The following is a 22,000-nucleotide window of genomic DNA, read 5'->3' on the forward strand; positions in this document are numbered from 1 at the left end:
TTTTCATGACCAATGCAGGTTTCTTTTTTTCAACATTTTTATGCACATTGGGGCACATTTACTAAAGTGTTTGAGCCTGTTTTTAGTCTAAAAATGCTGTTTTAGACAGTCTTATTTTTTTTGTCAAATTTACTACTGAAATTGCACCTGTTTTTGAGGCTTTTAAGCCTCATTTGACTATTTTCATTTTTTAGACTTGTTCAACAGGTTTTTAACTTTTGCGACTTTTTTCCAACCTAGTTATGTAGGTGCGCTTTGTTTTGCATTAAAAGTAGCCCTTTCCAGGAGACTTTTCTCTGCAAAGATGGAACTTTTTTCATATGCAAATAAATTAGACCAGTCTTAGCGAATATGAACCTGTCCTACTAAAAAACAACCACCAGAGGTCAGACTAATAAAAATACACAGAGTCTAATTTAACTGCCGTGCGAGTTTTAATAAATGCTCTGCAAAAGAAAGACAAATGAATGAAATACGCCGGTCTAATTTTATGGCCAAAAACAGGCAAGCTTGATATACGTGTCCCATTTTTGTTTTCTTAATATTTTTTGGCTTATAATAAAAGAAAAAAATTCAAACAAGATAGCTTTTTTTATATTATAATTAAAATTGATGGCAATCATAGTGTTACCCCGGTGTTAGACTTTTGGGGGTAATGCATTAAGAGGGGTGTTTCTTATATCAGAATCATATGTACATGACAAGCTCTAAGACCTCCTCTACATGACTGTATCCATTTTGCAGTCCGCAAATCGCGGATACTCAAAAAACGGATGCAGCCCATGTGCATCTTGCAATTTTCACAGGGCACAATTTAAAAAAAGCCGATTCTTATTCGGAAAATGGACAACAATAGGACAGATTTATGCACTGCCTGTCCAAAATAAAAAGTCGCCACCTGGATTTAACGAAGAAAATAGTTCTGAGCCTCCTATTGGATAATTACTGCAGGGGCGATTATCTTTCTGCTGGCAACAAGTTATTTAACCCCGACTGGTGCAATGAGTTGCTTCTCATTTCTTAAAAAAAACAGGTCGAAAGACAAATCTCGTGGTCGTGGAAAAGATGTCAGTCTGTTTGAGAAGGGTCAAATCAAGCAGAGAAAACATCTAAGGAGATTGCAGAAACTACTAAAATTGGGTTAAAAACTGTCCAACGCCTTATTAAACACTGGAAGGATAGTGGGGACCCATCGTATTAGAGGAAGAAATGTGGTGGGAAAAAAATCCTGAATGATTGTGATCGGCGATCACTTAAACGTTTGGCGAAAACAAATCGGAGAAAAACAACAGTAGAACTCAGGGCTATGTTTAATAATGAAAGTAAGAGCATTTCTACACGCACAATGTGAAGGGAACTCAAGGGATTGGGACTGAACAGCTGTGTAGCCGTAAGAAAACCACTAATCAGTGAGGAAAACCAGAAAAAACAGGCTTCAATTTGCTAGGGAGCATAAAGATTGGACTCTGGAGCAATGGAAGAAGGTGATGAGGTCTGATAAGTCCAGATTTACCCTGTTCCAGAGTGATGGGCGCATCAGGGTAAGAAGAGAGGCAGATGAAGTGATGCCCCCATCATGCCCAGTGCCTCCTGTACAAGCCTGTGGGGGCAGCGCTATGATCTGGGGTTGCTGCAGTTGGTCAGGTCTAGGTTCAGCAACAGTATGTGCTCCAAGAATGAGGTCAGCGACTACCTGAACATACTGAGTGACCAGGTTATTCCATCATGGATTTGTTCTTCCCTGATGGCACGAGCATATTCCAAGATGACAATGTCAGGATTCATCGGGCTCAAATTGTGAAAGAGTGGTTCAGAGAGCAGGAGACATCATTGTCACACATGGATTGGCCACCACCGAGTCCAGACCTTAACCCCATTGAGAATCTTTGGGATGTCCTGGAGAAGGCTTTGCACAGCAGTCAGACTCTACCATCATCAATGCAAGATCTTGGGGAAAAATTAATGCAACACTGGATGGAAATAAATCTTGTGACATTGCAGAAGCTTATCAAAACAATGCCACAGCGAATGCGTGCCGCAATCAAAGCTAAAGGCTTTTTTTGGGTGGTGACTTTTTTTTTGGGACAGGCAGTGTCGTTTGCTGCCTGGCTGCCTTCACGCGGTCAGCACACGGGCAACATTTTTTTTTTTAAATGATAGAAATGAATGGGTCCTTGTGTGATCCGCAAAAAATGTGTATTGCAGACAGACCAAAAAATACAGTTGTGTGCATGAGACCTAACAAAGCTAGAACCAGCCCTCTACCTCACATGGATCCAGAGATCTCCCCATTCATTGATACAATTGCTCTGCTAGATTTATTTCAAGCTGGCAGCTCAGGGGGTGTGACCTTTCTGCTTTAGCTCTCTCCCTATCCCAGCTCAGGGGTGTGACCTTTCTGCTTTAGCTCTCTCCCTATCCCAGCTCAGGGGTGTGACCTTTCTGCTTTAGCTCTCTCCCTATCCCAGCTCAGGGGTGTGACCTTTCCGCTTTAGCTCTCTCCCTATCCCAGCTCAGGGGTGTGACCTTTCTGCTTTAGCTCTCTCCGTATCCCAGCTCAGGAGGTGTGTCTTTTTTTGGGCAGGTTTCTCCCTACAACTCTCACAGCTTCTAACATTAGATATGGTTGATGGTAGTTGAAGGATGGAACTGAGCATGTGCGACCCCCTCAGAGAGGTTACTGAGATGGAAAGAGAAATAAAGAACAGAAAAGTATTCAGGTCCAGATGCTGGTTTGAAAGAAGAAAAAAATTTTAAATCTTTCATGGGATGATCCCTTTAAGAGGTAATAATTGCAGTACATCGTTGAGCATTTTGTGCACCAGAAAAAAATATTCTGGGTGGATTTCTGGTCTAATGTGTTCCCATCTTCTGGTGCATATGTTGCTCAATGAGTTGAAGTGCGGGGATCCTGCCCTCGGCTGTTTTTCTAAACCTGGACAATCCCTTTAAGAATATTCTTGGAACATCTCTTCTTTAGGATTTCTAATCTAAAATTTAATTAACGCCTGACTTATAATTAGTTGCGCTCAATGCCTTCTCCTAAACAGGGGCTCAGACGTTGGGGGCGTTGCACCAGATGCAGCTTTCGGGGCCATTTCAAGCCCTAATAAACCAGGGCCATTAATAGAACAATTACCACTGAAAGGCGCTGTGTCTAAGATTATAATGAGTACAATGAGTACGTCTAATACATGCAATTAAGCCGCTCCTCGTGGTAATGAAGTCGCGCTTTCCCCGCATACTTTGCTCTTTCAGGACACAATGGCTGAAGTTTTCGACTGGCGAATTTAATAGGATTTGTACAATGAAATTAATGATGTCTACTTTTTTCCCCGGACTTAATAATAATCATATCTCCTCATAAGAAGATTATTACGGCCTGTGACAATGATCTCCTTGAGCTTAGAGGCGTCTGGAGACCTAATCTCGGTATTTGAGACATGAAAAAAGTGTCATTAGCTTCACGCTATGACGTCCCCCAAGAAGAGGACGGTAAATGGCTCTGCAGGGGCCCCGGAGGAGAGCTGGCTGAGAAAAAGAAAGGCCATGTCACCCATGGCAACCAGAATCCAGCCTCCATCTTATGTGTAGTTGGGAAAATAAAAGCTGAATTCTGATTGGCTTAAAGGCTATGGACACCTTCGGGGGCAATTTTTTTTTATGATTGCATTTGACAAATTTTGGGCTAAAATAATTTTTTTAAATTGGTTTTTATTAAAAATATATTTAACCGTTCCATCTGTGGGGTTTTGCTCTGGTAGACAGGCTAGCAGACGCAGTATAGAGGCAATCACTCATAAGGAAATAATTCAGTGTTTATTCACACATAAGGAAAAACAAAATGACCGTTCACAGTCTTGGTGTTTGTTCACACCATGCAATGTCCATAGAACAACATCTTCACCTGGTTAGCAGTTTTCCACCCGTAGTCCACAGCAGGCTTTAGGGGCTTGTTTCCCGGCATGCGGCTCTCAGTCCTTTAGCATGGCACAATTTCAAAGGTCCCAAAACACAGAGACTCCCCAGATTCTCAGTCAGATGGAGGAAAAACCACACCCTGCTGGCTGGGTTTTATATAGGCCAAAAAAGACGGGGCCTGGAGAATGGGGAGCAGCCACCCACCCAGCACTTTGGCTGCTCCCAGTAAGAGCCGTCCCGGATCGGCTTTACAGCCATACTAACAACAAAACAGTGTCAGTCAGCACTAGCTGCCGCTGACACTTAAAACTACCAGTTCTTACCTCACCAAGGCCAGGAATCTCGGTGACACATACTTTCCATCAATGACGGCTCCTTGCGCCTTCATACATACCTCCCCCCTTTGCTAAACACTGAGGGGGTGAACACCCGCCAGACAATGTACCCGGGACAGGGCATCTGCATTTCCCTGTAACCTGCCTGCCCTATGTTCCACGGAAAAATTGAAGTTTTGTAAAGATAAGAACCATCTGGTGACCCGAGCATTCCTCTCTTTGGCTTGGCTCATCCACTTGAGAGCGGAGTGGTCGGTCACCAGACGGAAATTTCTTCCCAACAGATAATGGCGGAGAGACTTGAGTGCCCACTTGATGGCCAGGCACACTCTCTCCACTACTGTACCTAGTTTCGGCTTGGGTAAGTATGCGGCTCAGGAAAACAACAGGATGTTCCTCCCCATTGATGTCCTGAGAGAGTACAGCTCCGAGGCCTACTTCAGAGGCATCGGTCTGTACCACAAACTCCCTCTTGAAGTCAGGCATCAACAATACCGGGGACCCACACAGGGCCGACTTCAAAACGGAGAAAGCCTTTTCCGCCTGCTCATTCCACTGAACCGTCACTGACTTGCTTCCCTTCAAAAGGCCTGTCAATGGTGCGATGACTGTAGCAAAGTGGGGGACAAACCTCGTATAGTACCCCACCATACCCAGGAACGACTTTACTTGCCGAGTAGTGAGAGGTCGGGGCCAATTCCTAATTGCCTCAGTTTTGTTCACCTGAGATTTAATAATTCTGTGTCCAATTACATACCCCAGGTACTTGGTCTCTTCTAACCCTATCACGCACTTTTTTGGGTTAGAGGTTAGGCCAGCCTTTCTAATGGAGTCCACTGCATCCTGTACTTTAGGTAGGTGACTTTCCCAGTCGGTGCTATGGAAAACGATATCGTCCAGGTACGCCGAAGCGCACCGACGATGTGGACGGAGTACAATGTCCATTAGCTTTTGAAACGTGGTGGGAGCGCCATGTAGACCAAAGAGTAATACCTGGTGTGATGAAAGCAGCTTTCTCTTTGGCAGCCTCTGTCAAGGGTACCTGCCAGTACCCTTTGGTGAGGTCCAACACAGAAAAATACCAGGCCTGGCCCAACTTCTCAATAAGCTCATCCACTCGGGGCATGGGATATGTGTCAAACTTGGACACCTCATTCAGTTTGCGGAAGTCGTTACAGAACCGCAATGTCCCGTCCGGCTTGGGTATTAAGACTATCGGATAGGCCGATTCACTTTTTGACTCCTCGATGACACCTAGCTAGAGCATTAGCTGCACTTCCTCTGCGATGGCTCTTACCTCACCGAGGCCAGAAATCTCGGTGACACATACCTTCCATCAATGACGGCCCCTTGCGCCCTCCTACACATCACAAAGGGTTAACTATTTGTCTAGCTGTGTGACTGGTACTTTCACTTTCTGTCAGTGTTTTATAAAATTTCCCTACCCATAAAATGTCCCTACCCTCGTCACTTCTGGCCGCACCGGACATGACGTTTCCAGGTTTGGAAGGAGGTGTGTAGGGGTGTGCCGTTGTGCGCCTGCGCTGCGCGGCACACCCCCTGCACACCTCCTCCCAAACCTGGGAATGTCATGTCCGGTGCGGCCAGAAGTGACGAGGGTAGGGAAATTTTATAGAACACCGGTCATCTAATAAACCACATCTCTAAATTACCAAAAGCTCATAAACACTTATTTTAAGGTCCATTTACACCAACAGATTATCTGACAGATTTTCTGACCAATCATTGGTTAGATGGCCGTTTACACACTTAGATCTTTTGTTATATACACCAACTATTGGTTTGATTGGACAGATATTGGTTATATAATCTGTTGGTGTCAATGCACCCTAAGCCACGTTCTTATCCGTAAGATAAGATCTAAGCTATAATGAGCGTTAAGGAGGTCAGTGTCACGACTATGGTTTGGTCGTGACTCCTTGTGTCGCATGCAGTTGTCAGCGGTCTGCTTGTTGTCTTCCACAGGTGAGGGCAGTTAGTATGTTGTCTCGCGTGTTGTTGCCGCTGGCAACATGATGTTGTTGTTGGCAGTGTAGCAGCCTGAGCTGGTTGCTAGGCGGCTCGCTGTCAAGGCATGCGGTTGCATCTAGCAACGTGTGTTTGTATGTGTTCACTTTTCATGTTTGGTTTGCATGGGATTTAGTTGTGTGTGCATTTCCCCTTTAAGTGACACTTACCTTGTCTGGTGTTGGAAGGGTTAACTCCTTTCCTATTATGTGTGTGTGGGTGTGGCTGCTTGGGCTATTTAGCTCCTGCTGGATGCCTGTAGCTGAGGGGTACTCCAGCCATGCTTTATGCTGGAGTCATCCTCCTGGTCTCATATGCCATCTATCCAGTGAGGGCCACCCTTGTGGTCATAAAATATATGTTATGATGTTAAGAAGATGTTTTTATGCTCTCTATGTTGTTTGCAGCTATGGGTGTCCTGGATACCTGTGTGATTTGTGTGTGTGCTGTGTCCTTAATGTATGTGTGGACATCAGTACTTGTGCACGGATTCCAGTCAGCGTGTCTGTGGCAGGTAGGTGTAGTACTGGTTTAACTCACCTGCCATATCCATATGCTGTATATGTTTCCCCTCTCCTTGCTCCTTGGCCACTGGAGACTCCTGTTCATCCGTGTCTAGGGATTTCCTGAGGGCTAGTAGGGACCCTAGGTTCCGGAGTATGAGCCCTCCTACCATCTGGGTTGGCTCATACGGTTAGGAGTCAGGGTCAGAATTAGGGACGAGCTAGGAGGTGACCTGCTCCCTGATCCTGTCGTCCTGGCCTAGCAGCTACACTTATCCTATTGACATCGCACGGTTGAGGGTTTCCCCCACTCTCATCCGTGACAGTCAGACATCAGAGATAAGGAGCCATCAGCTAATCTGCCTAAAGGAACATAGTAAAAACAGACAGAATGCTACTAGAGAATCCCAAGGCTGTGTAGAGAAAAGTGAAACAAAGCTTTAAAATTCCAGTCCGTTGTTACTAGTGGGAACAATTCACAGTTCCGTCAATGCGTTATATGGGACGGAGAAAGCCTCTTCAAGTTTAGATCATCCAATTTCATACACATAGGCAAAACATCAGGTCCCACTAATATTGTTTTCCACCAGATGTTCCTGTGGGTTGTCAGAAAATGCACTGATAGTGAAGCACTGTAATCCAATACTACTGGCACTCGTATGATTATACTCACGAGCGCAAATGAACATGCAGGGACATCAAACAAATCTGGAGGGCCCTGATAAAGCTTTTGGAGCGAAACCCTGGTCGGGCAGGATCGTTGGATTGGTTTTAATGTATTGCCTGTAACCCTTTTATGCTTGTGAGTACAATAAATCAATTTTTATACTGGTTTTAAAGTGGTGCTTCACTATTGGAGCGATTTAAATATTTTATACAGCTACACTGGATAAAAGAGAGGAAAGGAAGGAGAGCGAAGCCTCCGGATTTGTTTGATGTCCCTGCATGTTCATTTGCGCTCGTGAGTATAATCATACGAGTGTCAGTAGCATTGGATTACAGTGCTTCACTATCAGTGCATTTTCTGATATTCCACAGGAACATCTGGTGGAAAACAATATTAGTGGGACCTGATGTTTTGCCTATGTGTATGAAATTGGATGATCTGAGCTTGAAGAGGCTTTCTCCTGACTGGACAGGGAACGTGCGGTCCCATATATGCAGCGCCCCACATATGTGTGCAAAAGGGGCGCTTTAAACATCTGTAATTGCATTGTATGGTATTTCCTATTATCAGGCTGGCAATGTCATTTCACCCATTCTCCCCTAGGTGGTGCTGGCACCACATAATACATATAGTGGGGGGGTGTCTAGCTTAGAGCAGAGTAAAAGCAGACTAGAGCAGAATGTAGTCGGAGTAAGAAGCAAGTCCATGGAGGAAGGAGACAGGCCAAATTCACCATGTAGCTGCTTCACGTTCCTCTGGGCCCTGATCAAGCATAGAAGAGCCACAAGCACCCTAAACATCATCACCATCAAGGGCACCTCAACCAACATCTGGCTGGTGTTCCCTGCAACCGAAAGTGTCCCGGAAGATCTTGTGCTGTCTTCCCATCCACTGCATGCCGGCCCCAAGGGACAACAAAACCGTGAGTGCTACTATCCTCGGCACCTCATTCACTAGTATGCTCACACCCGAAGGAAAAATCCTTAGGGGGTCCTGGCACGCTGCATATAGAGAAAAGGGCAAAACATTTTTTTTAATAAATGATTTTCAGTTCAAAATGAGTTCAATGCCACAATAAAAAAAAAATATGGCCTCAAAGGTCTACATAGCCTTCAAGGTTCTGTTCACATTGGCATCATGGCTTCAATTTATAGAATCTATTAGAAGAAGTGGCTTTGGTTCGCAGAAAAACTTCCTTTCAATACTGTACGGGGCAAGCGCTCCGTACGGTATTAGAATGTATTGGTTCCGATGAGCCAAAGTTATTACGTCGTGAAGTCTCGCGAGACTTCACGTAATAACTTCATAAATTGATTTCTACTGCAAAATAAAACATTTACCGAACTCGGGTTAACTTCGGCTCATCGCAGCCAATACATTTTAATATTTTACAGAGCGCTCGCTCCATACAGTATTAAATTTAAGTTTTATGCAAATCGACTTTGGATGTTTCATCCGAAGTCGATTCGCTCATCCCTAGCTGCCACCTCCACAACAGGTGCAATTTTCAGAGGTGGCAAAATGCTGTCTAAGGCCTCATGCACACGACCGTTGTTTTGGTCCGCATCCGAGCCGCAGTTTTTGCGGCTTGGATGCGGACCCATTCACTTCAATGGGGCCGCAAAAGATGCAGACAGCACTCCGTGTGCTGTCCGCATCCTTGCCCCGTTCCGAGGCCCCGGAAAAAAAAATATAACATGTCCTTTTCTTGTACGTTTTGCGGACAAGAATAGGCATGTCTACAATGGGCCGCCCGTTCCCTTCCGCAAATTGCAGAAGGCACACGGGCCGCTTCCGTTTTTTTGCGGATCTGCAGTTTGCGGACCGCAATAAAATAGCACGGTCGTGTGCATGTAGCCTAAAACAGCATTTCTTAAACTAAAAACAGGCGCCAACGCTTCAGTAAATGTGCTCCCACACGTCAGGGCACATTTACCAAGACCGGGGTTTTACGCCGGTCTCAGTTTTCCCCTCTGCACTGCCATAAGATCCATCTAATTTGGCGCCTCGTCATAAATTAGGCGCATCTGTGGCAGTCCGTGCACCTTGAGTAAAAACTACGCCAGCTCCTGACCGCTTCCAGGACTAAACGTAAGTAAATTTGCTGGGGCCCCCCGGCATGGCACCGAAACACACCACTGGCGTACACAGCGCCAAACCGACTGTGGGACACAATACTGTCACACTGCCGGACAGAAAAGGGGACTCGCGATACTTTTTATGTCTAAAAGTGTAGCAAGTCCTTTATTAAATGTGCTCCGTCAAGTTATCTGCAGATTTCCTTGCAGCGTGTAGATGAGACGTGTGAAAATCTGGCACGGATTGTACCGCCAGCGCCAGAGCAGCAAAAACCTCTTACAGATTTGCCATGAATTTCCCCCTTTGCATTGCAAAACGTGAAAATCCATGACGAAAATCTGTGCCATAGAAGGCATGTCTAGGCATCCATTCTCCATATTAATAATACCGCCATCTGGCTACTGTAATTAACTTTTCCGGTATACATATAAACAACATAAAACAATCCCCACATAATATAATACGCATTTGCAGGTGCCGATATGCTTAGGGCTGTGATGGCGAACCTCCGCAACTCCAGCGGCGGTAAAACTACAACTCCCAAGATGAACACTTGCTTGGCTGTTCTCAGAGCTCCATAGAAAAGAATGGAGCATGCTGGGAGTTGTAGTTTCAACACAGCCAGAGTGCCGGAGGTTAGCCATTACTGGCTTAGGCCTCTTGCACGCAGCCGTTCCGTGCATTGGGGACTGCAATTTGCGGTCCCCAATGCATGGCCATCATCCGTGCTGCTGCTGCGACGGATCCAGACCCATCCAGCTTCAATGGATCCGTGATCCGTCTGCACTCTGTAGTGCTTCCGTGCCTCCGCACCGCAGCTCCGGATTGTGGACCCATTTAGGTGAATAGGTCCGCATCCGTGCCGCAATACGGGCTATGGCCGGCAACGGTCGCGTGCATGAGGACTTAGGTTAACATACACTGGACCTGCAGCAATTGGACTATATAATGGCGTCGCCCATCATTTTAACATGATTTAGCGCATATTAGAGGCGGCGTTCATTCCAAATGATGCATAATTACTGGTCACAACTATTTCGCCTCTGAGGGTAAGGAAGTCATTGCTGTAGTCGCCACTATGTCCGACATGTAGACATTCAAAAGGATTTCTCCAAGACTTACCTCTAGATTGTATCCCGGGGCCACATGATTCGGTGGCCCCTGCAATGCCCTGTCTCACATAATCCGGCACGAGGATGCACTGACTCCACTCCTGGGGCCTCCACCTGCAAACCATTACAAGACATGGATATGAGAACAGGTGTGCACTGCCCCCTCCCCCTCCATGTGTATTGGGAACGTAATTCAGATGACGCTGATGGAGCCGCGGCTGCTAATTCCCGTTGAGGCATAAACCACCTGAATGTATACGGAGAACATGGATGGAAGGCTAATGACAGTACATTGTATTCAAGTCATTCCTGCCAAACGAATGCATACGTTCCCCGATGGCGTCTCTGTCCGTGATCTGCACAATCCAGAATCTTTCATCCCTGACTTTTTGCACGTCCTCCTGTCCTGGTCTGCGGATACTGGTTATCATCGAAGGGACCTACTGGTCTCAGTGGTGACCGCTCTCTAAGCAGCATGTCACTTCTAGGTCACGTAGCCCTTAGGGACACGTGATTGGCCACAGTTTACAAATCGGGGACTGGAGGATCACAGCTAGAAAGGAGTGGCGGGGAGCAGGTACCTTTTTTCACTGGGTGCACCACGTTGCTGTGGACACTCAGACATGAGCTTAAATAAGGCCTCTTTCACACGACCGTATGGCTTTTTCAGCGTTTTGCGGTCCGCTTTTCACGGATCCGTTGTTGCGTTTTTTGTTTCCGTTGTTTTTCTGTTTCAGTTCCGTTTTTTCCGTATGGCATATACAGTATACAGTAATTGCGTAGAAAAAATTGGGCTGGGCATAAAATTTTCAATAGATGTTTCCGCAAAAACGGAACGGATACGGAAGACATACGGATGGATTTCCGTATGTGTTCCGTATTTTTTGCGGACCCATTGACTTGAATGGAGCCACGGAACCTGATTTGCGGGCAATAATAGGACATGTTCTATCTTTCAACGAAACGGATAAACAGAAATACGGAAACGGAATGCATACAGAGTACATTCAGTTTTTTTGGGGGAATCATTGAAATGAATGGTTCTGTATAGGGACCGTATACAGAACGCAAAAAACGGCCGTAAACGAAAAAAAAAAAACGGTCGTGTGAAAGAGGCTTAAGGGGGTTGTGTAAAAGGAACATTACTTACTTGCTTCCCGGCGCTGGCCCCCACGTTGACACAAAGTAGTGTGGAGGGAAAAAGGCGTAAAAGTTGACTGAAAACTATGCCAGCCACTCGCATGGACTTACCAAGGATGGTAATTGTTGTCCTTTTTAGGGCTCATTCACACAACCGTATGAATGAGTTCCGCAATTTTGCAGAATGAGTGCGGACCCACTCATTTCAATGGGATGGCTTGGGTGTAATTACACCTGCTCACCACTGCAGATGCAACGGCGAGAAGGTAAACAGTGAAGAGGAGGCAGCGCTGGTATGGCGCGCGTCTCCTCTTCAAACAGCTGATCGGCGGGGGTGCTGGGTGTCGGACCCCAGCCGATCTGATATTGATGACCTATCCTTTAAGGCTAGATCTACACGACGACATTTGTTGCGCAATATTTTGTTGCACTAATGTCGCGTGACAATTTTTATAATGGCAGTCTATGGTGTCGCACTGCAACATGCAACATGCTGCAACTGCGACGCAACAGTCGCAGAAAATCTATTTGAGATGGATTTTCCTGCGACTGTTGCGACGCAGCATGTTGCAGTGTGACACCATAGACTGCCATTATAAAAATTGTCACGCGACATTGGTGCAACAAAATGTTGCGCTACAAATGTTGCAGTGTAGTTGTGCCCTATCTGTCGCGCGACAAATGTCGTTGTGTAGACCTAGCCTAATACTGCAGTACGGAAAGGGAGAGACTCCTGCTGCAGCCAGTTGTTTTACATCCAAGACGGGGACAGCAGGGAGAAGGACATGGCTGATCCCCCAGAACACAAAGAAACCTTTTTTATATCTATACACCTAAAACATGCTCAAGGGAATAAGAAGATTAAGGAAGAAAGATCAGGGACATTTTATTTATTTATTTATTTTTTTGTGCATTTTCTCTATTTAGTTTTCTTTTAAACATATTTTCTATTATTTATTCCCAGAACACATTTGCATGAATTTGTTAACACGTTTGACGTTCAATATTCTCTTATGTTTGATCCTCCAGCAAATGCATTACATATCCCGGTAACCCCCGGAACTGGTTTAAAAAAAAAAAATAATCCTCAAATCGTTGCACTTATCTGTAATTATACAGCGCGGAGTGCATTAGAGACAATGTCAACTATAGGCCAGAAATGCTATTTATCTTCATAGATTCACTGACAGATACGAGAGAACCTAAAATTAAGCCACACACTCGGTTTTAGATGTTTCAAGTTGAATCTGAACATACAATTCCTCCTTACTTGAAGTATTCCAGGCACAATAATTCCTTAGGTTCGGCTGTTTCTTCTACATGCCCAAGTATCGCAGTGTACAGTAGATGCAATAGGAAGGCATGGGGTCGCAACACGACCTCGCTGCGTCCGCAACATGCTGGGTGTTTGGTGCAACTGCAACACGCTAAGGTTTGCTGCGACCACGACACGAGAATTGCAAAATATCCAGCAGGATTAGATTTTTTGCAATTTACATGTCGCAGTCCTATGGCAGCCCTGCTACACTGTGATCTCTGGTCGCACTGCACTTGTCGCGGCCAAAATCATCATATAGCGGAACCCTTAATCTGCAAATCTGAGAGCTTCAGGGATCTAGATCAGAACCAAACTCCCTTTCATTGAGGGTGACCCCGTCATCCCTGGACATTGGGCTGTGTCTGTATTGTTATGTTTTGTTGCTGATGAAATGGGATTATCCTGATGTCACGGACGTTCCCGCGACAGGTGGCAGGAGATCGGTGAGACTGGCAACACCTGGTTTGATCTGATAGCTTTTCCTTGTGGATCAATAAGTGTCTGTGTTGTTTCTGGTAATGTCCACATCCCTTGCCTCAGGTGTGGCTATTAGGGTCATTTAACCTTCTCTATTTATTGTTGCTTCTCCCACAATGTTGTGCGGTTTATAGCTTCAGTTTCAGATGTGCATAGCTGGTGTGTGGATCTCGGCAGAGTTCCTGGTGCTTCCATAGCCCCTTTGAAGTTAAGTCTTTCCTTTCCCTTTTTGTATTCTGTTTGGGTTCTGTGTGTTTCATTTCCCTATTGTTTGGATTAGGCCTGAAGGAAACTCCTGTTCGTCCTTCCTTTAGGAGGAACAGATAGTCTTGTCCCTGCCATTAGTACCAGGGTCCTATAGGGCTAGATAGGACTTTAGGTATTCCTGCGTATGAACACACCTACATCTGGGGTCTGTTCATACTGGTAGCCAGTCTGGATTTTGGTTAGGGTTTTACTAGGAGGTGTCCATCTTCCTTTCCTAGTTCTCAGGCCTGATTCCCTGTTTCCACCTTCCCTCTTATGCTCGATGTGATGTTTCCCTCCCACACCGAAGCGTGACATCTGGTATTGAAGAGAGTCTGACGCCAGGAAATTCAATGATAAACCAGGCAGAATGCCTTGTAAGGCTAGCTCAGCTGAATACAATGATACCTTTCACTTAGCAATCCATAGAACTTTTAATCTATATGCAAATAAACTGTTAAGTGTACGGAGGGCGTACCCAAGACCCTTGGTACACACTTGCTCCTCATGCTTCCTCTGCCAGGACCTCCCTCTCCTTGATTGACAAGGCCAGGCTCCTGCATAGTCATCTGATCTAGTGAATTAGGGGCAGGCAGAGGAAGCAGGAGGAGCAATGGTGCACAGAGTGGCTTGGACCCACCCTCGGTGCACTTAAAAGTTAATTTGAATGTGGCTCAAAAGTACTTTTTCTCCCAAATTAAACATACTCTGACATTTAATACATTGGATTTCATGCATTTTTTAAATTTCCATTCAACAAATTGGTGAACTTATCCGATAAGTGGCAAAATTGGCGACTCACATTGATTTGCTCGCCTCAGTTGCTATGTATTTGCTCCTCTTCTTATCCCAATTTAATTAAATAAACCAAGGCTCCAATAATTAGCTGACATAAGAAATGGCCTGATAGCTGTTAATGAGCTGAGCTGAGGTTAATTTACTCAGATCACCAGAATAAATAGGGGAGCAGACAGGCGGCGGCAGGTCAGGGCGCTGTCTCCGCTAATACATGGAAACTCTTATTTTAGGTATAAGCTTTAATTACTCCAACATTCCCGACAACAGCAGTGTAATTACATCACTGTGACATAGGTCGTCTGCGGACATAAATTTGCTTTGAAATTCTTTCATTTTAAATACCGCAGAGAATTAATCTCCTGCAAAATCTGAAAACATCGGCTTCCGCTAATCGTCTTGTGTGATCATTGACACCAGATCATCAGCTTGTTAATTAACCTTCATTGTGTAATCCAAAAACAAATATTGAAACTAGAAAACAAACCCTTAGGCACCTTTCAACGGGCGAGAATTCCGCACGGGTGCGATGCGTGAGGTGAACGCATTGCACCCGCACTGAATCCGGACCCATTCATTTCTATGGGGCTGTGCACATGAGCGGGGATTTTCACGCATCACTTGTGCGTTGCGTGAAAATCGCAGCATGCTCTATATTGTGCGTTTTTCACGCAAAACAGGCCCCATAGAAGTGAATAGGGGTACGTGAAAATCGCATAGTATGCGCAAGCAAGTGCGGATGCGGTGCGATTTTCATGCATGGTTGCTAGGAGATAATCGGGATGGGGACCCGATCATTATTATTTTCCCTTATAAGGGATAATAATAGCATGCTTAATAGAGAATTCTTAGTAAAATAGGGCTAGAGGGGTTAAAAAAATAATAATAATTTAACTCACCTTAATTCACTTGTTTGCGCAGCCGGCATCTCTTCTGTCTTCTTCTTTGCTGTCCAGGAGGAAAAGGACCTGTGGTGACGTCACTGCGCTCATCACATGGTCCATCACCATGGGGATGGATCATGTGACTGACCATGTGATGAGCGCTGTGACATCACCACAGGTCCTTTTCCTCAAAGAAGAAGAAAGAAGAGAAGCCGGGCTGCGTGAACAAGTGGATTGAGGTGAGTTAAATTATTTATTTATTTTTAACCCCTTGAGCACTATTTTACTAAGCATTCTGTATTAAGAATGCTATTATTTTCCCTGATAACCATGTTATAAGGGAAAATAATAAAATCTACACAACACCTAACCCAAACCCGAACTTCTGTGAACTTCTAATCCCTACACTGCGATTTATCCCTACATAATCTAATTAATCATTTTGGTCCAGTAGATTGTGTTAAAAACGTGCTTTTAAAATATGCAAATTACCTTGCTACCAGCAAGTAGGGCGGCTACTTGCTGGTAGCAGCCGCATCCTCCGATCCTAAAGTCGCCCCCTCCACATGTTCATTGACAGGGCCAGGGAACAGGATCGTCCTCTGCTGGCCCTGTCTGCTATCAAGATCTCGCGCCTGCGCCATAACGGTATTCAGTCGGCACAGGGGCACTGAGAGGCGGCCTCTCGCTTGGCCGCTCCATCCTCAATGCGCCTGCGCTGATGACGTTACATCTACACCCAGCGCAGGCGCATTTAAGATGGAGAGGCAGAGCGAGCGGCCGCCTCTCAGTGCGCCTGCGCCGATTGTAGACATGTACGGCGCAGGCATGAGATTTTGAATGCAAACAGGGCCAGCAGAGAACGATTCCGTTCCCTGACCCTGTCAATCAACATGAGGAGGGGGCGTCTTTAGGATCGGAGGATGCGGCTGCTACCAGCAAGTAGCCGCCCTACTTGCTGGTAGCAAGGTAATTTGCATATTTTAAAAGCACGTTTTTAACAAAATCTACTGGACCAAAATAATTAATTAGATTATGTAGGCATAAATCGCAGTATAGGGATTATAAGTAAACAAAAAATAAAAAAACGGTTTAGTGGGGTGACAGAAGCCCTTTAAACAAAAGATGCCTGATCGATTTGTAAGAATTGGTTTGTCTCATCAACAAGAGTTCTTCGCCTACGAGAGGTTGTCCCTTACAAACATGCTCCCCCTGACACTTGATTGACAGGGCCATACATCTCGCCCAGCCCTGAGAATCTCATGCCTGCTCAGAGTGGCAGTGCAAGCGCAGCTGCTCTACGTCTGCTTCCAGAGCTGTGACTGTGCATGCGCACGACACTGGCATGGATGGGCTTCTTCGGCAATGGAAACAGCCCCTCTCATTGATGAGATGAATCCATTCCTACAAGTGGATACTTAATGCTCCCGATACCCACATACATCCCTGCTCAAACTTGGGCAGGCAAAGCATGTGTTCTCAGCACAGAGAGGGGGACGATACCTCTGATGGTGGCTTATCTCCTCAAGAATAAAATGGTCAGGTAGTGGAAATCTAGCATCTGCTGTCGGGGGACAGTTGAGAGGTCCCCTAAATGGCCACCAGGGGCGGACTGGCCATAGACCCAACAGGGCCAGTGGGCCACCCAAGTCCTCCTCACAAGTACTGGCCAGGTATATAACGATCTGATGCTCTCAGCGTTAATTAATGTAGGAGCATCAGGTACTTAAGCACCTCACCAGCAACCGCAGGTGTCCTCCTGAATTTGACTGTATCACTGTTATCAGTCTGGTGATGGGGCAGTATTTTATGCTGCACTGTGGTATTTGGTTCTGCTGGGGCGGTATTTGTGCTGCATTATGGTTATGCTGGCCCCGCCTACTTCTGTTATCCTTGCCTACTTGTGACTTGTGTTGTCCCTCCCTGCCTACTTCTGTTGCTCTGTCTTCTGTCAATTTGGAACGCCTACAACATGGGGCCACTTTTAGTTTTTTCCAGGGCCACTTTATGTTCCCAGTCTGCCCCTGATGGCCACCAGACACCTATGGCAGTAGTTTATCTCCCTAGAACGGATCTCGTAGGATCATGCATACTGAAATCCAGCTATATGCATGATCCTTTTTTATCCCCAACAACTGCCATCAGAGGAGAATCAGGACACCACCACCAAAATGGGCAGGTTCAGCCCAAAATTTACTGGTGTGTATGGCAGCCCTTAGGTGGAGCCATTTTTGCTTTACATTATACTGTAATAAAGTTTCTGCTACTTTGTATTGTTGTGTCCTATATTATATACAGTATGTCCTATGTTATTATGAAATGGTGCCTTATAGCAGGGATTAGCAACCTTCGGCACTCCAGCTGTGGTGAAACTACGACTCCCAGCATGCACACCATCCTTGGCTATTCTCAGAACTCCCAAAGAAGTGAATGGAGCATGCTGGGAGTCGTAGTTTCACAACAGCTGGAGTGACGGAAGGTTGCTGATCCCTGCCCTATAGGATGAAAGGGCAAGCCCAAACACCAGAAGCAAAGCGACAAGGATATTTATTCACCCAATGTCAGACAAGCAACGTTTCAACTGCTCAATGCAGTCATTCTCAACATTGAAACATTGCGTGAATACACATCTTTGTTACACCGGAGTGCTGTTTCCCTTCCTTTGTTTTCAGATTCCCTGCATAGATTTAAAGTTAAATTCTGGCTTCCTGCCGTCACCACTAGATGGAGTTAGAGCTTACTGCATACTGTTTATACATTGAACTCATAAGCTCCCCCTAGTGGTGCCTGCTGGCAGATAGAATTTTACTTTTAAACTCAATGGCATATATTTAGTAAAAATTGGTGTTTCACACACTACAATATGTGGCAACTTTATTGATATCTGTGTGCCAGAAACTGAAGTCCATGCCACCTATGGGCTGGTGTAGATATTGCATATAATTTATGCTCTGGAGCAGAAAATCTGTGCTCCACCCTCTATAAAGATATTGCTTATATTGGAAGATTGTGTATCCTCTATTTAGGAAGATTAGTGTGGAAACAATGCATCTATCACCAGTTGCATGGTATGAGGCTAAACAGGACCAAAATTTACCTGTACATTAGACAGATAGGGACATCCTCACACTCCCTCTCCTCATACAGAGTATCCGGGCACTCCTGACCGCCATTCATTGCATCTTGTAATATTATCCTGTATCGCGACTGCTTGACCACAGAGTGGTTCCCTGAAATGATACGGAACAGTTAAATAACTATACTCACAAGAAGCACATTAATAAAAGCTTCTATGGTGGCTCCATGGATTACAGGGCTTAAATATTGATTGGTCATCAGATTTGTGAGGGTCTGACACCTCAACAGGTCAGCTGTTTTGGGCAGCCTTCACTAGGATAAGCTCCATTAGACCAGACATACTGGCTGGTAGGGCTCATCATGCATATTAAAACTATACCTTTCTTTTGTCTGTATGCTAAACAGCTGCAGAGAAATATGCAGACGGGGCTGAATCCTTGGAGAACTGCTTTGTAAGACCCCCTGCGCTCTGCACACTCTCCCCTCCCCTTGATTGACAGGGCTAGACATGCTGAGGGGAGAGCTGTGTCCAAGAGCTATGTGCTAGCGAGTAAATATCATATACACTATGTACTATAGCTTGACCACACTGAGATCTGCTCAGAAAGCTAATCTACATATTACTGCTTTATTCACATACACAATATATGATTATAAAGACACCAGTGATATGTGTTAGCTTAAAAGCAAAGAAAAAAACATTTTTCTATATGATAATGTTGTAGCTTGGTGGTATAGTAGTCTACTATGCATGTAGAGATCCTAGGTTTGAGTTCTAAGGGAGACTTACTTAAGTTATATTTTTTTCATTTTTTTTTTTTCAATTTTATTTAAAACCGTATTAAAAAGCAATACTATAATAAATTATATATAATTAAATTTATAATAATAATAAAGGCCTTACTATATTGAGAATAGTGTCTGGTTTATTTATAGATATAATATATGATTATAAAGAAACCTGCAATATTTATTAGCTTTCAAATTTTTTTTTATTATTCTCAGTATGATAAGGATATAGACTTTTCTAATGGGATAAATGTGGAATAAAAAAATATATCTGAAGAAAAAAATATTTGAAGTTGCTCCTAAGATTCACACCTGGGATCTCTACTTGTAAAATCAAATACTTAACCACTGAGCTATACCATTACCAACAAGATATAAAAAAAAGTGTCTTTCCTATGGATATAAGTGAATACATATCACTGGTGTCTTTATAATCATATATTGTGCCTGTTAATAAAGCAGTGATATGTAGTTTTCTGAGCAGATCTCAGTGTGGTGAAGCTATAGTACATAGTGTATGTGATATGTAGATGCTAGAACTCAGCTCTGCCCTCAGCATGTCTAGCCCTGTCAATCAATGGGAGCGGAGAGTGTGAAGAGCACAGGGGGTGTTACGAAGCAGTGCTCCAAGGATTGAGCCCCGCCTTCTGGTGCTCGAACCTCTCATTTGCATATACATATAAATGCAGATATCTCTGCATCTATTTATCATACATACAAAAGAAAGGTACATTTTTAATCAGCATGATGAGCCCTACCAGGCATCTATCTGGTTTAATAGGGTTGATCCTGGGGACAGAGTCTCTTTAAAGGGCATCTTTCAGCAGATAAGCAGATTACGGTAGCTCATTTTCATGTATTAAAACATAATTTTTCTCAGCAATGCGGCACATATGAACATGGGACCAACACAGATGCCTTCAGCTGCCAAGCGTGTACCCAGCAGATCAGCCAGTTTCATATGCTTAGATTTATGCTATAATCTGTATCAGTTTATGGTGTAAAATTTTTGTAAATCCATTGAGCACGGGCCATAAAAGTGGTGTAAATCCTTTAATAAATCTGTATTGAGAGAAGGGTTGCACAGGAAACTTATAGGTGGTCATAATGTATTACATAGGAAGCAGGAGGCACAGGCAACTGATACCTGACCATAGGGTATTATACATAAAGCATGGAAAAGGTAGGGGGCACAGGTAGGTTGTATCTGTCCATACATAGAGAGCAGAATAAAAAGAACACAGGCAGACCATACACAGCCATGACATATTATATAGATAGCTGCGTACATACAGGCGACTTCTACTCCGAGGAGGGGGGGGTGTAGGGACTTATGACTTGCAATAGGGCTGTGCCATACAAAGAGGGGCATGGCCTATGTACGAAAACTGCAACGTACTGTGTGGGCAACTGTTCCCACATCTTCCTGAAGACCATCTCTAAAAGTTGGCATGTATGGCCTTAAGTACCAACGAGGCAGCCCATATGGCTGTTAGAGGGCTCTTTCAGGTTGGCTTTGTCCTTTTTTCTAATTAGGTTGTCAGAAAATGTGCAGGGATCTCCTCTCCTCAGATCATATAATGTTAGCAATCAACTGGATCATGGAAAAAAACATGAGGTGAATACCAGCACCAGGTCCTTCTGTCTCTGAGTAAGGAGGTGGTGTTAACGAGCACCAGAAGGGGCCCCTTTATTCTTGCTATGGGGCCTCTTTCTTCTACATTTAGCGTTGGTCAAAACAATAACATACTGGCTATAATAACATTATGCATTCCAATATAAAATAGGCATTAAAATACTTAGCAACAGTTACTATTGGCAAATTTGGGGCATTTAAAGGAGTTGTCCACCTTTGAAACACATTTGGGTAGCCCCTTTCCCTGTGGAGAGAAGCATTCATATAATCTAATGCCCAGGTTCTGGCTTGTTCGCTCCTCTGCTCGCCGGTCTTTATTAATGGGGGTAACATGTACTGCTTCTGCCAATCACTGGCCACTGCGGAGACAAATCCCCCAAGAGGCAGCAGGATATGTAACCCAAGTCCAGTGACAGGTGGAGTGTGGTGGGTCCAAGGAGCCGGAGCAGAGTGGCAGGAACCTGGTAAGTATGGTTCCATCACAGGTCCGGCAGGGAAGAGCAACTACCCTAAGGTGTTTCAAAGCTGGACAAACCCCGCTAGGTAGAACCCACTCTTAGGTGGGGTATAAATAACCCCCTTCCATTTTCAGCCTGGGACAAGCTTGGCAAATCTGGGACTATTAGCAACTATGCATTTAGAGGGATTTGTTTTCCCTCCGCTATTCTCCAATCTCGCACGCTGAGGGAAAGTGCTCTCTCCATGAACATTATATCACCTCTTTCTATAACTGTGCAGGTATTTAGAGCCGCAAATAACAGCAGCACAGATGTTACAGATTCCATTTAATGTGCGCATCAGCCGGTTATTCCTTTCATTAGGTTGTGAACGTGTAGGCAGGAGAGCCTGGGGACGCGGTGGCTCTGTCAGGGCTACTGCACATTCATAACGCTCCACTCTCTTTCATTTATGGATAGGCTTTATTTATAAAAAAAATATATACATTATGCATCATCGACTAAATTATTCACAGGTACTAAATAGCAAACAAT

General features: G+C 44.7%; 1 protein-coding gene across 1 annotated transcript in view; it reads right to left on the reverse strand.

Annotated features, from left to right (window-relative positions):
• LOC122919791 (thrombospondin type-1 domain-containing protein 7B-like) overlaps positions 1-22,000 on the reverse strand; it is a 160,700-nt gene that overhangs the window by 62,655 nt on the left and 76,045 nt on the right. The window contains exons 8-9 of the mRNA XM_044268977.1: positions 18,603-18,735; positions 10,656-10,759 (exon numbers count right to left, since the gene is read on the reverse strand). Coding sequence (XP_044124912.1) covers positions 10,656-10,759; positions 18,603-18,735 — 237 coding nt within the window. The remainder of the gene's footprint in view (positions 1-10,655; positions 10,760-18,602; positions 18,736-22,000) is intronic.

The sequence above is a fragment of the Bufo gargarizans genome, chromosome 9 (genome assembly GCF_014858855.1).
Source record: "Bufo gargarizans isolate SCDJY-AF-19 chromosome 9, ASM1485885v1, whole genome shotgun sequence".
In the NCBI taxonomy this organism is placed as follows: Eukaryota; Metazoa; Chordata; class Amphibia; order Anura; family Bufonidae; genus Bufo; species Bufo gargarizans.